The sequence below is a fragment of the Argiope bruennichi genome, chromosome 5 (genome assembly GCF_947563725.1).
Source record: "Argiope bruennichi chromosome 5, qqArgBrue1.1, whole genome shotgun sequence".
NCBI classification, from domain to species: domain Eukaryota; kingdom Metazoa; phylum Arthropoda; class Arachnida; order Araneae; family Araneidae; genus Argiope; species Argiope bruennichi.
Window position 1 is genome coordinate 39,472,088 of NC_079155.1, and position 13,792 is coordinate 39,485,879.

General features: G+C 27.0%; 3 protein-coding genes across 8 annotated transcripts; 2 read left to right on the forward strand and 1 right to left on the reverse strand.

Annotated features, from left to right (window-relative positions):
• The first annotated feature begins 1,432 nt into the window (after positions 1 to 1,432).
• LOC129968245 (uncharacterized) lies at positions 1,433 to 2,806 on the forward strand. Its single transcript, XM_056082100.1, has one exon. It carries the CDS (start codon positions 1,433 to 1,435, stop codon positions 2,804 to 2,806), a length of 1,374 nt encoding a protein of 457 aa, XP_055938075.1.
• A 4,382-nt stretch (positions 2,807 to 7,188) lies between these two features.
• On the reverse strand, positions 7,189 to 8,267 carry LOC129969080 (peroxisome biogenesis factor 2-like). The gene has a single exon (XM_056083490.1). The coding sequence runs from the start codon at positions 8,106 to 8,108 to the stop codon at positions 7,224 to 7,226; it is 885 nt and encodes a 294-aa protein (XP_055939465.1). The 5' UTR covers positions 8,109 to 8,267; the 3' UTR covers positions 7,189 to 7,223.
• A 203-nt stretch (positions 8,268 to 8,470) lies between these two features.
• Positions 8,471 to 11,237, forward strand: LOC129969158 (uncharacterized). Of its 6 annotated transcripts, none has more exons than XM_056083587.1 (3): positions 8,471 to 8,627; positions 10,244 to 10,400; positions 10,667 to 11,237. In XM_056083587.1, exons 1-3 carry the CDS (start codon positions 8,572 to 8,574, stop codon positions 10,820 to 10,822), a joined length of 369 nt encoding a protein of 122 aa, XP_055939562.1. In that variant the 5' UTR covers positions 8,471 to 8,571; the 3' UTR covers positions 10,823 to 11,237. The 6 variants fall into 6 exon arrangements, with proteins under 6 accessions (XP_055939562.1, XP_055939563.1, XP_055939568.1 ...); XM_056083588.1 differs by having other exon boundaries at positions 8,487 to 8,627; positions 10,182 to 10,400; positions 10,667 to 11,235; XM_056083593.1 differs by lacking the exon at positions 8,471 to 8,627 and adding an exon at positions 9,051 to 9,138 and having other exon boundaries at positions 10,667 to 11,236.
• Positions 11,238 to 13,792: the final 2,555 nt, after the last annotated feature.

The following is a 13,792-nucleotide window of genomic DNA, read 5'->3' on the forward strand; positions in this document are numbered from 1 at the left end:
AGAAGATCTACTTCTTAATATGTAGCTTATGCCTAAATCTTTAACCGAGTTGAGAAACATTAAATTTAGATACTTGATCAGAATCGAGCCAGCGAAATTGTCCAACAGGAAGAGATTGGCTCATTGCAAATCCATGCAGATTATTAGCATCGAATTCCAAAATATAATTAGATAGTAACTTTTCATTCTAGGTTTCTGGCACATAAGGATTGTTTGCTATTGTATGTCTCTGTCATGACAAACAAACACCTCTTCGTATACTGCTTTTAAACCATAGATACTCGTTTACATTACCTAGAAGCAACTTTACTAATTTTTAAACTCGCTTTCCACGTCAACTTAGCACTAGTTATGAAATGAATAGTGTCTAAATGATAAAACTGCATTGCAGTTCATCGAAATGATAAGAATCCTCGGCATATCCAAATACAGACTTTAAGCCTGTTTAGTCTTTCAAATTCTTTCATTTTTGAAAATTTAATCAGAAAATTCAAATTGGAATATATAGAAAAAAGATATACTAAAATTGAATATCTTGACCGTGCCTCACTTCTGATACCATGTACGAGAAATGCTGATACAGCTGTGATCATACTAATACTACTGTTTCCTTGAGACCAAACGATTATATAAAATTTAGATTTCAAAATATTTTTAGATCTATATTTATTGATTGAAACAAAATAAAATATTATTATTAGCGTCATTAAATCCTTTTGAAGGTAAAACTAAAAACTGAATTATTATTGAAAAATTCATTGAAATATTGCATTCATTAAGAAAATTGTTCAGTGTTGGACAAAAAAAAAAAAAAAAAAACTTCAACGGCAAAAAAAAATTTTCTGTTTTTTTTTTTTTTTTAAACATGCTTGGTTTAGAAAAAAAAAGTTTTTGTATTAATTGAAGTTTAATCACTTTCAGTTAAGGTGGAAATTCAAATTTTACAGGAGCTGACAAAAAATTAGAGAGACACCCAGTACATTGGAACAGAACGGCTTAAGGCTTCTATAATAGCATGAGTATTTGATTATAAAAATTTGATGCGTGAAAAATATTTTGCTGAAGAAGTTATGAAAAAATCAAGCTACATAAAATATTTAATTTACTATTTAAGCGAATATTAATTCAGTCGAACCAGATGGTCACCAAAGGCAACAAGCAATATATATACTGTCTGTCGATCACAAGAATAGCTCCCGCCAAGAAGTCTGTCTAGTGGCGGTCGCTGTAGTAACAAGACTAGTTCATTTCTAATGGGGATTAAGCGTGTAGGGAATTGGCGGAATTAAAGGTTACATCACGGTCATTCGTCTTCTCGGATTTAAAAGAGTTGCACGCGTTATCTTATCCTTGTGTTTATTTTGCTTTTGCTTTTAAAATTATTTATTCCTTACTGGTTTAATTGATTTTGCTAATTTGCTAAACTTGCAAGATGGCCTTTAAGTTAAGGAAGGGTGAAATTTTGAAATCGCAGGCACGTAAAATTGTATATAATGTTGCGGAATTTTGTTCCAATGAAGCTTCATCGAAATCTGCGTTAATTCCACTCCCACAAGCTCTGAAAAGGGCTTCTCAAGCAACTGGAATTTCTGAAGCTACAATAAAAAAAATAAGAAAGGAAGTTTCATCATCCGGCTCATCGACAGTTTTAAAATCACCCGGTAAACACCGTAAAAGACCTAGTGAGCGAAACTGTGAAATAGACGACTTTGACAAGTGTGTTATACGGCAAACAATTCAAGACTTTTACATAAAAGAAAGGAAAGTACCATCCCTCAGAAAATTACTACCCGTGTTGAAAGAAAAAATTGGATTTTCGTGGCAAAAAGACACATTGTGCAAAGTCTTACATTCAATGAATTTCCGATGGAAGAAGTGCGTGAATAATAGAAAAGTACTCATGGAAAGACCAGATATTGTTTTTTGGAGACACAGATATTTGAGAGAAATGAGATGTCACAGGAAAGCTGGACGACCGATTGTCTATATTGATGAAACTTGGGTAGACAGCAATTTGACATTTAAGAAATGTTGGCAAGATGACACAGTTTTGGGAGTTACAGCAAATGTTAATTCGAAAAATAGACTTATAGTTGTTCATGCTGGGTCATCAACGGGTTTCCTTACGGGTGCTTTACTAGTATATAAAGCATCAACAAAAAGCGGCGACTATCACGGGCAAATGAACTATGAAAACATTAAAAAATGGGTGTTGGAAAAACTTCTTCCAAATTTGCAACCAAACAGTGTCGTATGCATGGATAATGCACCGTATCATACGACTGTCGAAAACCCCACTCCAACGAAGTATTCTACAAAAAAAGTTATGATAGACTGGTTGAAAAACAACAGAATACCCTGCGATCAAAAAATGCGAAAAGCGGAACTGTTCTCTCTTATAGACAGTAATCGTCCAAAGAAAATTGTCTATAAAATTGATAATTTAATAGAGAAAGAAGGACACGAAGTTATCCGACTACCCCCTTATCATTGCGATTTGAACGCAATCGAATTTGTGTGGTCATCTGTAAAAAGAATAATAAAGGAACGAAATGTTACTGGCGATTTAAGTTTGGACAATCTGAAATCTCTTCTTCAAACAGCTATCACTGAAGTTACTTCGGCAGAATGGGCAGCGCATTGCAAACACGTAGAAAAGCTTGAAAATAATTATTGGGAGAAAGATGGACTGTTAGAAGATTTAGTGGACGAACTGTCATTTCAAATTGACACCAATGATGATTCTGATTCAGAAGAAACCGAAACTTGTGAGAGTGATTTAGAGGATTTTAAAATGCTTGAATGAACATTATTTTCGAAATTTAGACGGTATTTTATTTTATTTTACTTTTAAAACTGTTTTGCCTTAGAAATTGTTGGAAAATACATGCTGAAAGTTTAATAATCAACGAAGTTCTGTCATTGTATTTATAATCTAAAGTCCTTGATAATTATTGATAGTTATGAAAATATTAAACAATTATTAAAAAGTTAAATAATTACTTTATTGTAATAATTTTCATCTTTATTGCATATTCATTAATATTTCATTTTTATGTCTAAAAGTTTAAATATTATTATATAATTAATATATTAAACAATTTTTTCACTCTTTATAAATCAATTAAAAAAATCGCCAATACGTCATCAAGGCGATCAGTAAGCCAACATGGATGCCTTTCTTTTTAAATCCCCTATTGAAAATAAAGCAGGTCTTGTTTCCACGGCAACAGACTATCGTAGACATATTGGCGGGAGCTATTCTTCAGGTAGACAAACAGTATATATATATATATATTCCTACTAATAATAAAAATGAATGTGTGTGTGTCTTGGCACTCTGCAATCCAGACGTTTGACCTACAACAGCCAAATATGGTATATATACATCTTGAAGGGTGGGAATATGCACGGAACGATTTTATTTGGTGACGTTTTAATTAACTAAACATGGAGCTGAATATTTGGCGTTTCTCCGCGATATCAGAAAATATTGCAAAAAAATAAATTTTATATCGTTTCGAAATTTTTAATCTTTTTTTATGGTATCAAATTTAATAGTTATGCGCATTTTTCTTGAATTTTGGCAATTTTTAAGAATTTTTTTTGATTAACTTCCAACAATCGGTTACATTGTTGCCTTGAAACTCAAATAATTTCATTGTTTCATCAACTATCTCATTGTATTTCTTTTTGTTGTCAAAAATTTAAAAAAAAAAAAAAAAAAAAAGGATTCTATTTAATATCTGTGTAGTTTAAGAGACGGATAAGACAGTGAAGTTACAATATCGCAAAATCTATAAGGCAGATGAATCAAATATTTGCATTTTTAATAATGCCGTGAAATCAGGGGATTAGGGTCTTTTAGAAAGATTTATGTATATGATGAATAGCGCATATGCAACACAGTTAAAATAACACATCTTTAATGTCTGGCAATTTCATGGTATCAGGGATATCAAGAAATTCCTGTAGAACTAGCTTGTCGCCAGAGGCAACTAGTATATGATTAAATACTGATATCATATATATACATAAAGATAGAGGGGAAACTTTTAAATGTGGAGTGATTTTGAGTAGGTGGAATTGTAATTGGAGAAACTGTGCAGAAATTTTTATAAAATCATGATATGAAAGTCACAGCAGTAATCCTCCTATACCAAATCTACCTAACAAGCATAAATATATATTTGATAAGCATTTAAAAATAAACATTGATGCATCATTCAATCAACTTTATAGAGATTGGCATTTCTAATTTCTTGCCATGCTTAGGTTAAATATTATTCATTAATTCCTAATTAATTTAATCTTTTTCTTCAGGAGAAAAGAATTATCTTATCAGTATTTGTAAAATAAAAAGTGAAATCATAGATTCAGCCCTGTCGAAACCATTGCGATTTTGCCATTATTTTTCTTTTTTTTAATGCAAGCTCACGATTCCTAGTCTTCTGTGGTTACTTGCACTCCAATACTCTTTTATTGTTAGAGATCTAGAAACAAATATTATTCAGTAAAAGGGGGGTGATTTAGCCCTCTGGCTATAAAATTTGTAATGATTCCACAGATTTTTATTTCATATTAAAATTTATGATTCTTACATATGTCATCAATGATTGTGTATCATCTTCAGCTTCATTTGTGGCAAAACAGAGTTTCCAGGTTTAACAACTGGCCTGATTCTAATAGTCTTATTCATCTCTTCACAAGTATAGCTAATCACCCAGAATGTTCTATGTTTATTCAGCAAATACAATTTAAAATAGCACTAACTGCCTTCAGCTAGTGCTATCTGCTCATCATATTTATATCTAAAATAATTGGTAAAACCAAAGAATAAATATTCCAGTCACAAATTTTGCCAATTTTTATTTCACTCTTGTCTTAATCAACCAACTGATTTGCCAGGAATATTAATTACACATTTGTTTTTAGATAAATTGTTTAGAATAACTTCATGATTTTGCTAAATTGTCCATTATTAAAGCATGTTCAAACTCCATTTATTGTGTGCATGTGCCTTTTTAACGTATACAGTCCCATAACATTGTAGCACTAATAAAAACATAATTATGCAGTTCATTTATCTTCTAAATTTCATAATGTTATCATTTCACTTTTTAAAAATTTGTCCTAAAAATGTCAAATAAAATCCTTCTTCTTTAACTTTCAATAATAGAAGAAAATCATGCAATCAGATAATTGTTAAAACAATGAAAGTAATTTGAATTTCAAGTCAACAGTTTAATCTGTTGTTGAAAATTAAACAAAACAAAAACAATAAAAAATGTGATAAATTTCCAGCAAAAATTTTGAAACGATGTACAATTTTTTTTCGTGCAATATTTTTTGGAGTTATTACCAAAAAATACCATAATTCAACTTTATTTAAATTAATTAAATTTAAAAAAATTACTCTGAAGTGCACATTTCCACCCTCCAAGGTATAAATATTCCAAATTGGATAGCTGCAGGTCAAACGGTCTAACATAAAGGGTACCAACACATACACGCATATTCATGTTCATTATTGGTAGAGATGAAATTAATGCCATCAATGGTTATATGAATTTCATATCAAATAAGTATCATTTTCTATTTTTATATCATTTTTGAGAAATATTTCAAAAGCATTACTTCATTGAACCGTTTTCAGTGGGGGAAAATCCTTGACAGAATTCACCAATTACAATCACTAAATAAAATATCTAATGTATCAAATTTGCCACTTTTGATTTCATACGAAAGCTCACAATTCCTAAATGGTCATTAAAGGTCATCCTTTTGACTTCAAAATTCTATATGTATTATAGAATAGAATTATCAATATTATAGAATATTAATACTGAAAATATAAAATAAAAAGAGGTTTCAATTTCAATCGGACTGATTTCAAATTTTCATGCCACTTTGTTAGCACAGATAACCAATTAGAATATTTTGTTATTATAATACAATCATAACGGCATTTTCATTTGTATGGATAAGAAGCATTTTATCAACTTCATCAATATGACTATATGAATGTTACTAATAAGGATAGTATTAATAATTTAGTCATGTCAGTCAAATTTGATGAACTATATTTTTTGACAAAAATATAATAAAGTATAGTTGCAATAATAAAAGCAAATATTATACAATAAGGATTCTGGATGCTTAGTTATACTTCAAAGTAGCAAAATTGTCATTTGCAAAGAAAACTAGTAAAATCTTAATAAATTATTGTTTACAAAATTCATTTTAATCAAAGAATTATGATAATGAAATAAAGTAAAATAAATTGAAAATCTTGCAGATTTATTGAAGAGGAAATAGCAATGGAATGGATAAAATGTCATTTCATAACTGAATTATTCAATGAAATCTTAATCAGTAAAAAAAAAAAAAAAAAAAAAAAAAACCTATTGTATTCCCTATTATTCATGTATAATATATATGATCTAATTTTCTTAATAATTTCACAAACAGGAAATTGAAATAATGGATGAAAGTAAAAACTGAATTTTTCATACATAATGATAATAGCTGAAAAGCCAAACACAGTCAGCAAAATATGACATGCATGTCATTCATTTGCTGCTGTGTCAGTTATTTTATCAAATGTAGTCATTCTGCTGATTTCAAGGATTAAAAAAATATATATTATTTACAGTATATTAATTATAAGATGGATTTTAAGTTATCATATCTGTACCATATCCAGCATGCCACACCACTATTCTAATGCAGTACAGATTTTTGTCAATGAAACTCCCAATTTCTTACTGTATATAGAAATTGCCATAGCCTACACTACTGCAGCCTCTGATGCTATGGTATGTAAGTACATTGAAATAGCGTTTGCATGTTTTACAGAAAATAAATATTTTATTAATAAAAAATTATACAGCAATGTTACCAATATAATGAAGAGTAACTATTCAGATTTTAAAGTATTCCCCAGCAAAACTTTTAAATAAAATAATGGAACATTGAAAAAATGAGAAAATATGACATGTCACAATACACTTTTAAGTAATATAATGAAATGCGAAAAAATATGAAACAATAATCAAGGCAATTTGAATTTACATTTTATACTAAATAATGAAATATTGCTAGAAAAATATTGGTAAGAAAGTTAAAATTCTGTAGACTTAGCAGAAAAGCATAACATTTAAAATATATAAACTTAATATGTATATATTCACATAAAAACCTTTATTTTGAAAGTAAATTATTTACATTTTAGCAGAATCTAATGGTTTTAGATTTTCTATACCATTAGCTTTAATATCACAATCTAAACAAAGATATGCAGGGTCAGCTAAAACAATACTAGATATACAATAATAACAAAACACATGAGAACAACCAAATGTATGAGGGAAATTCGGAATGTCACCACAAATTGAACATAAATTATTATGAATGAAATATTTCTTGTAATGGCTTTTGTAAGATTTCGGCATGAAAGTTCTCTTAAAGAATCCTTTTATTTTAGTGACATTGATCAGGGGTAAGGCAAAGCCTAAAAATTCCGACAATCCATGCCATAATAATTCTCTATCTATATTATCATTTTGAACAGATCGAATATTCTGCTGTACAGAATACAAAGGTCTCACCTTTAGAAGACGCTCATATAATGTCAAATAAGTAGATTTTTGTAAAAATATGCAGAAATTAATCAAAGCAAAAAGCTGGTGTGCTGCAGAAAATTTACGTTCCAAAACATATGATGCATCAAGTGTCTTATTTGACAGTTCATTGTTTGGCCATGTTAGAATAATTTTACGAACAATTCTATCCCACAACCATGGAACACATACACTAATAAAAGCTAATGTACATAATCTATTATTTGAAGCTAACTGATGCGAACCACTCCGATGATATTGTAACTGAAATAGGTTTTGGCCGAATGTACATTTCAATACACTCAACGGCAAGTACTTGAAAAGAAACTTGAATAAAACATCCAATTCTGGTCCTAAACGGGCTAAAATTGAATTCGGTAAATATATGAAAGCCTTTCTATACTGCGTATTAAGAAGATGAAGTAACTCTTCATCCAAAACATTAGCATCGAGTTGATCGACTCTTCGCACAAAATTACTTGCCATAATTAAAATGTTTTTATCTAATTGCTGCGATGATATAACAAAGAAGTGGATTCAATATTGCTAATAGCACACTTTAAATTCGAAAATTACGAAGAACATAAATTAAATTAAATTAGATTAGAAATTGAAATGTTTTGTTTTTAATGGGGAAAACAAAACTTTTACATCTTATAATGGTTACAGTTACAATATTACAGTTATTGCTGAATGTAAAAGGACAATAATTAATACTTTTTTCTTTTTTTAAGTTACGAGGTCTAGTTTCAAATAAAAAATAAAATGAAATTAGATTTGGTTAATAACTGATAGCATTTATGAGACATTGAAATAAAATAAACGAGGAAGATTAAATATATATATCAATGACATTCATAATAACTTCACCCCGTTTGTTCGTTTGTTTTGTTTTTTCAGTTGCAGCAGATTTTTTTTCGATTTTTGAGCCTCAGCTCGAAAGTTGGGAATGAAAGACTTTTTAACTACAAATACTATAACAGTTAATATTTTATCGGTGCTAAAGTAAGGCAACATTGCAATTTTTTAGTGTTATTTTATTAAAAAAGTTGATTATAAAAATCAAGATTTTATTCATTCTTTTTAAATTAAAAAGAATTGATTATATAAATTAATAAATTCAATTTAAAAAAATTACATTTATTTAATGTTTTGTTTTATAGAATTGCAGTCATTTCATAAAAAAAAATTCTTTTCCATTATATTGTTGGTATTTGTAAAAATTTAATGTTGAAATGTTATTTCACAATTAATATAAAATTTTGTTCAATATGATTTTTAACCAATTTCAGTTTCTGATGTATTCGAATTATAAATTTACTTAAACCATTATAATTATATTTTTTATCTCTGAATTTTCGTTGATTAAGTTGAAATATTTTAATCTAAAATGAAATAGATTCTAATGCATTCTTTTTTCTGATGCAAAATAATTAATGCCATTTTTCATGTGTATCTTGATAACCTGAAATCTAAATACTTATATTGGAAAAGTTGTTTCAAAATCATAGTCTAAGTAATTATTTTTACTTTGATTATACCAATTTTCAAAATTCTTTTGCAGAATAATGTAGTGATAATTTTATATATCAAGGTGGAAAGCTTGTAACTAAGTTGAATTGTTTAAGAACTGCCAGATTAGTTAGTATATATATATATATTCTTATGTGCCAAAATTCAAGTAAATAAATGAAACACCATCTAGGATTATTGCTTAAATATCAAATATATAAAATGTTAATTTAATTTGAATTAACTACTGGTATTCTTTTAAATTGTGTAGTTTGTCCTTCAAATTTTATATACTAAGAATCATATAATTTATTTTCATTGTTTTGCTTAAATTTTTTTTTAACTTATAGCAATTAAATTATTTATAAAAATTATCAAAGTAGATGTAATAATCATTTATAGTACAAACATACTATTCAATTTGTGCCAACTCACTACTGTTTTAATCTATTTTTTTTTTGTTTTAAAATTTGCAAGTGTATTTGTTTATACTATGTTTTATTTGAAAACTAATTATTCTTTGATGAACAGAGTTATGTGATAGAAACATTTATATTTTGTACTTTTTAATGCTTGGATTTATAATTTTTACTGTATAGGATATTTTAAGAATTTTCATATTTAATGTCGCTACAATGTAATGGGTTTTGCCATATTTAGATGAAAGAAAGTAAGATTCATTTTAAGATATATATGGATGAATTGATCATGATATAATGCTAAGCTTCTTATTTTGTGGATTCTATATTTGTTTTATTAATTTTCATAGATAAATACTTAGAGTAATACATTTATTCAAATTTTCCAGAATTTCTATAGAAATATTAATTGTTTTGTTTCTCTTTGTTTGATTCTATAATTGATGAATTATTGATTCATTCACATGATCTTAACTTTTATGCAAACTTAAGAAACCTTTACTTTCTTGTTAAGAGCATATTTTTCTATACCTTTATTTATTAATAATTTGTCTTTAAGAATGTTTTTTGCTATGTTAAAACTATGTTTTTTTAATTAAATGTTCTTTTTTTATTTGGGCTGATGAAGCTGATTTAAAAATTAATCATGTTTCTCAAAGATGAAACTGAAAAGCAAAATTTATCCTCCAGCCAAGAAAACTCTAGCGATGATCAAATGCCATCATTTTCTTATAATACAGAGCAAACTATAATGTTTCCATATGTTGGTCCTCCAGGTGCAGGACCAGGTCTTTTGGGCAGCAAACCTGGTTCTGGTAAATTAGAGCATCTTATTGCTTTGGAGCATGTAAGTTAAATTCAAATTAATATTCTCATTTAAAATAAATGAAAGTTGATGCATGTAGAAGTGAAACTGATATAAAATATTAAAAGATGTTTTTCTTTTGACGCTTATAGTCGCATATTTGTTTTGACATTTAGTATAAAAATTTTCCAAAAAGAAAATCTAACTATAATATTATTTAATCGAAACAGATTTCATGAAGTAATTTATTATTTAGAAATACTGTAAAATTTTCTTCTTGATTTTTATATATATATTTTTAATCATAGCATGCTTCTAGTTTGAAGAGTGCCTTAGCTATTGCTGCTACTTTGAAAGGTGTAAAAACAAGACTCAATGCTGAATTAATTTATGATTCAGCATGTGATTTTGAAAATGAATGGAAAAGTTTTAGTGAGAGTATTGCAAGACCCCGTCAAGAATAGTACAAGCTCATTATAAACTCCATTTACTGTCTTTCCATGCAAAAAATGCTCATGTTTTACTTATACATATAAGATTATTTATTTTCACAAGCATCAGACATCCAAATATTCTTTGTCATTTGTTGAAGATATGTAGTTTTGCAATCATATATATTATAACAAAATGATATATATGGCTCTTTGACAATCTTTCTTATGTTTTAAGAGATTTATGCAATGAACAAATGCTTAGATTTTCCTTCTAAAATGTGCAATGTGCCATGTACTAGTCATTTAAAGACTAATTTTTAAGATATATAGTTAAAGTTGTTGCTCACTAGAAAGTATTTAATGTTGTGTCCATGTTATTTATGAAACAAAATGTCTGTTAACTTTTCTAACAGTTTTTGTATGTAGTGTTATGTATTTAAAATAATTATGTTATTGCAATAAAAATTTTCACATTTGTTTTTATCTAAATGTTTTATTTTATGAAAAATATTTTAAAATAAGGACATATATACACTTAAAATCAATGAAGTTATCATTTCATTACATATTCAATGCAGTAGAATCTCCATAACATGTAGATTGTAAATCTCTCTAAAAAAAAAAAAAAGATTTCTATGATTTCTTATTCTTTTTACTTTGATTCTGCCTCCCAAAATATTTTCTTATTTTGAAACTATAATAATGCGGTTTGATTGCTTATTCATCTCCTTTTGGTTATAGATGTTCTACTGTATGTGTATAGCAGAAGAGAAAATAAAAAAAAATTTCAAATAAGCAAAAAGTAAAAATTATTTTCTGACAGTTATTGATTGAACAATAATCTAAATTCCATTTACATAATTTTATTAATAATTTACATAATTATTAATAAAGTTTCTAATACTTCTGAAATTAAGAAAATGGATTATATACCTGATCATGTTTGCTGTTATAATGTATTATACACTTGAACATGTTTACTGTTATAATGTATATTTTATAAAAGTTAGAATGTATTTAAGATCAAATGTTATTAAAGATAGATGCAAGATTTAATGTATGAGCATATAACTTTATTTATCTTTGTTAAATGATGAGAAATTTTAAAGTCATTAAAAATGAGGAAAAAGGAAATAATAAGGAAAAAAAAGTAATCTAAAAATTGAGTTTTTATTCTCTTATTTTTTAAAATCACAAACTGGAAATTTAGTAACAAGAGAACAATTCAAATTAAAATCTGAATAAACTAGTAAAAATAATATATTTGCAAGTTTTTTTTTTTTTTTTTTTGCCAAATTACATTTTAATATCAACTTTATTTTCCTATTTTACATCAAGCAATGTTAAGTATCTGGAAGAGAACTGGACTTTAACTGCGCAACTGAATTAAATTAATAAATTCTGGATGAATTGCTTGTCATTTTAAAAGATTAAAGAATGTCTGTGAGATTATTCATCGCCTGATTTAGGATATTTAATTTAATATATTTTGGCATAAAATGCCTATTTTTATCTGTGTCAATAATAAAGGAGATTTTTTTTTTGTTTTGTTATTTGGTATTTTAAGGCCAGATCATCTGACTTGGCACAATCTATTTTGGAGGGTTGGAATATGCACTTCAGAATGTGTGTGTGTTTTAATTAGTCAAAATTTTCGCATTTTCTACAGCAACTTTCAAAAAATATTATAGTATAAAAATGATTTTTACATCACCTTGAAATTGTCTCCTTAATGAATACAGCTATGCAATTTTTTTCTTCTGAATTTTTAAAAAATATATATATATTTGCATAATTTTCTTTTAAATATATGTTTGTGTAATTTTTATTCTTTTATCAAATATTTAATCATCTGATTTTCTTTCATTATTGAAAACTAAGTAATAAAGAAAGACTATTTTTTATGTACATAGTTTACAAGAGAAAAATAAAATTACAGTATGCAAAATAAATAAATAAATAAATTGCAATTTGAAATTAGATGATTGGGCCAGTTATTTAATAGTATCATGATTCCTTTAGGAAGATCCCTATACCGAATACACAAAACAGGTAAAAAGCTATATTAGAAAAAGTATTCTTTTATAAAATATATTCTTGTGTATGAAATACTTATTTCAGACAACATTTAATCAATTCTTTGTTAATCTGTAATTTGTTTATTTTATGTTATGGTTTTAGCAAGAATCTTAATTCATAATGTCCAATACTTATATGTTTATGTTTCTATATAGGTCTATAAAATTTATACTTTTTAAAATTTTATATATTAAGATTTTGGAAACTTCAGAAATAAATCTAAGTGATATTTGAAATCACAATTTTTAAAGTGATCATTTTTCAAATTAGAATTAAAAATATTTAATATCCCCATTTCTTTCAGTAATAATAGTTGAATAACCCTACATCTTTGGGAAATGAGAAACTGACTACATTTCCTTAAATTTTGAAAGGAAGAAATTTCAACCATTAGTTAATAAGCACATATTTAAAAATAGTTGAGGCATATTGTATGATTACAGGGTATCTTTCTGTAATAACTATTCCAAGAATGTACCTCTCAATAAGGTGAAAAGTAATTGTGGCTGGTTATGAGCATGGATTGAATGAATCACCCCAAAACTACATTTTATGCTAAAAAGTAAATAAAAATGATATCTTTTTAATAGGAACGAAAATATATATTATACATATTGTAGGACTACATTCCACATTTTTAATCTATAAAAATATTATTATTAAAAAATTATTTTATCTGAACTAGTAATATGCCTAACAAAAAATAAATTAAATTTAATGGCTAATTATTTAATATAAAGAGAATTTAGAGCATAAATAAATGTAAATTGCTATTATAACAATTTTTTTAAACAGAAAATTTATGCTAAATTCATGCATATCACTATTAAAACATATTTTGCTTAAAAAAAACTTGGTACAAATTACAAAGGCTTCAATTCCTATCTTATCATTGAGACAATTTAATCAATGCTGTACACT

Coding starts and splice junctions, on each gene's coding strand:
- LOC129968245 (XM_056082100.1), top strand. CDS start 1,433: ATGGCCTTTAAGTTAAGGAAGGGTGAAATTTTGAAATCGCAGGCACGT.
- LOC129969080 (XM_056083490.1), bottom strand. CDS start 8,108: ATGGCAAGTAATTTTGTGCGAAGAGTCGATCAACTCGATGCTAATGTT.
- LOC129969158 (XM_056083587.1), top strand. CDS start 8,572: ATGAAAGACTTTTTAACTACAAATACTATAACAGTTAATATTTTATCG. Junction 8,628..10,243: donor AATATTTTATCGGTGCTAAA/GTAAGGCAACAT, acceptor TTTATCCTCCAG/CCAAGAAAACTCTAGCGATG. Junction 10,401..10,666: donor ATCTTATTGCTTTGGAGCAT/GTAAGTTAAATT, acceptor TTTTAATCATAG/CATGCTTCTAGTTTGAAGAG.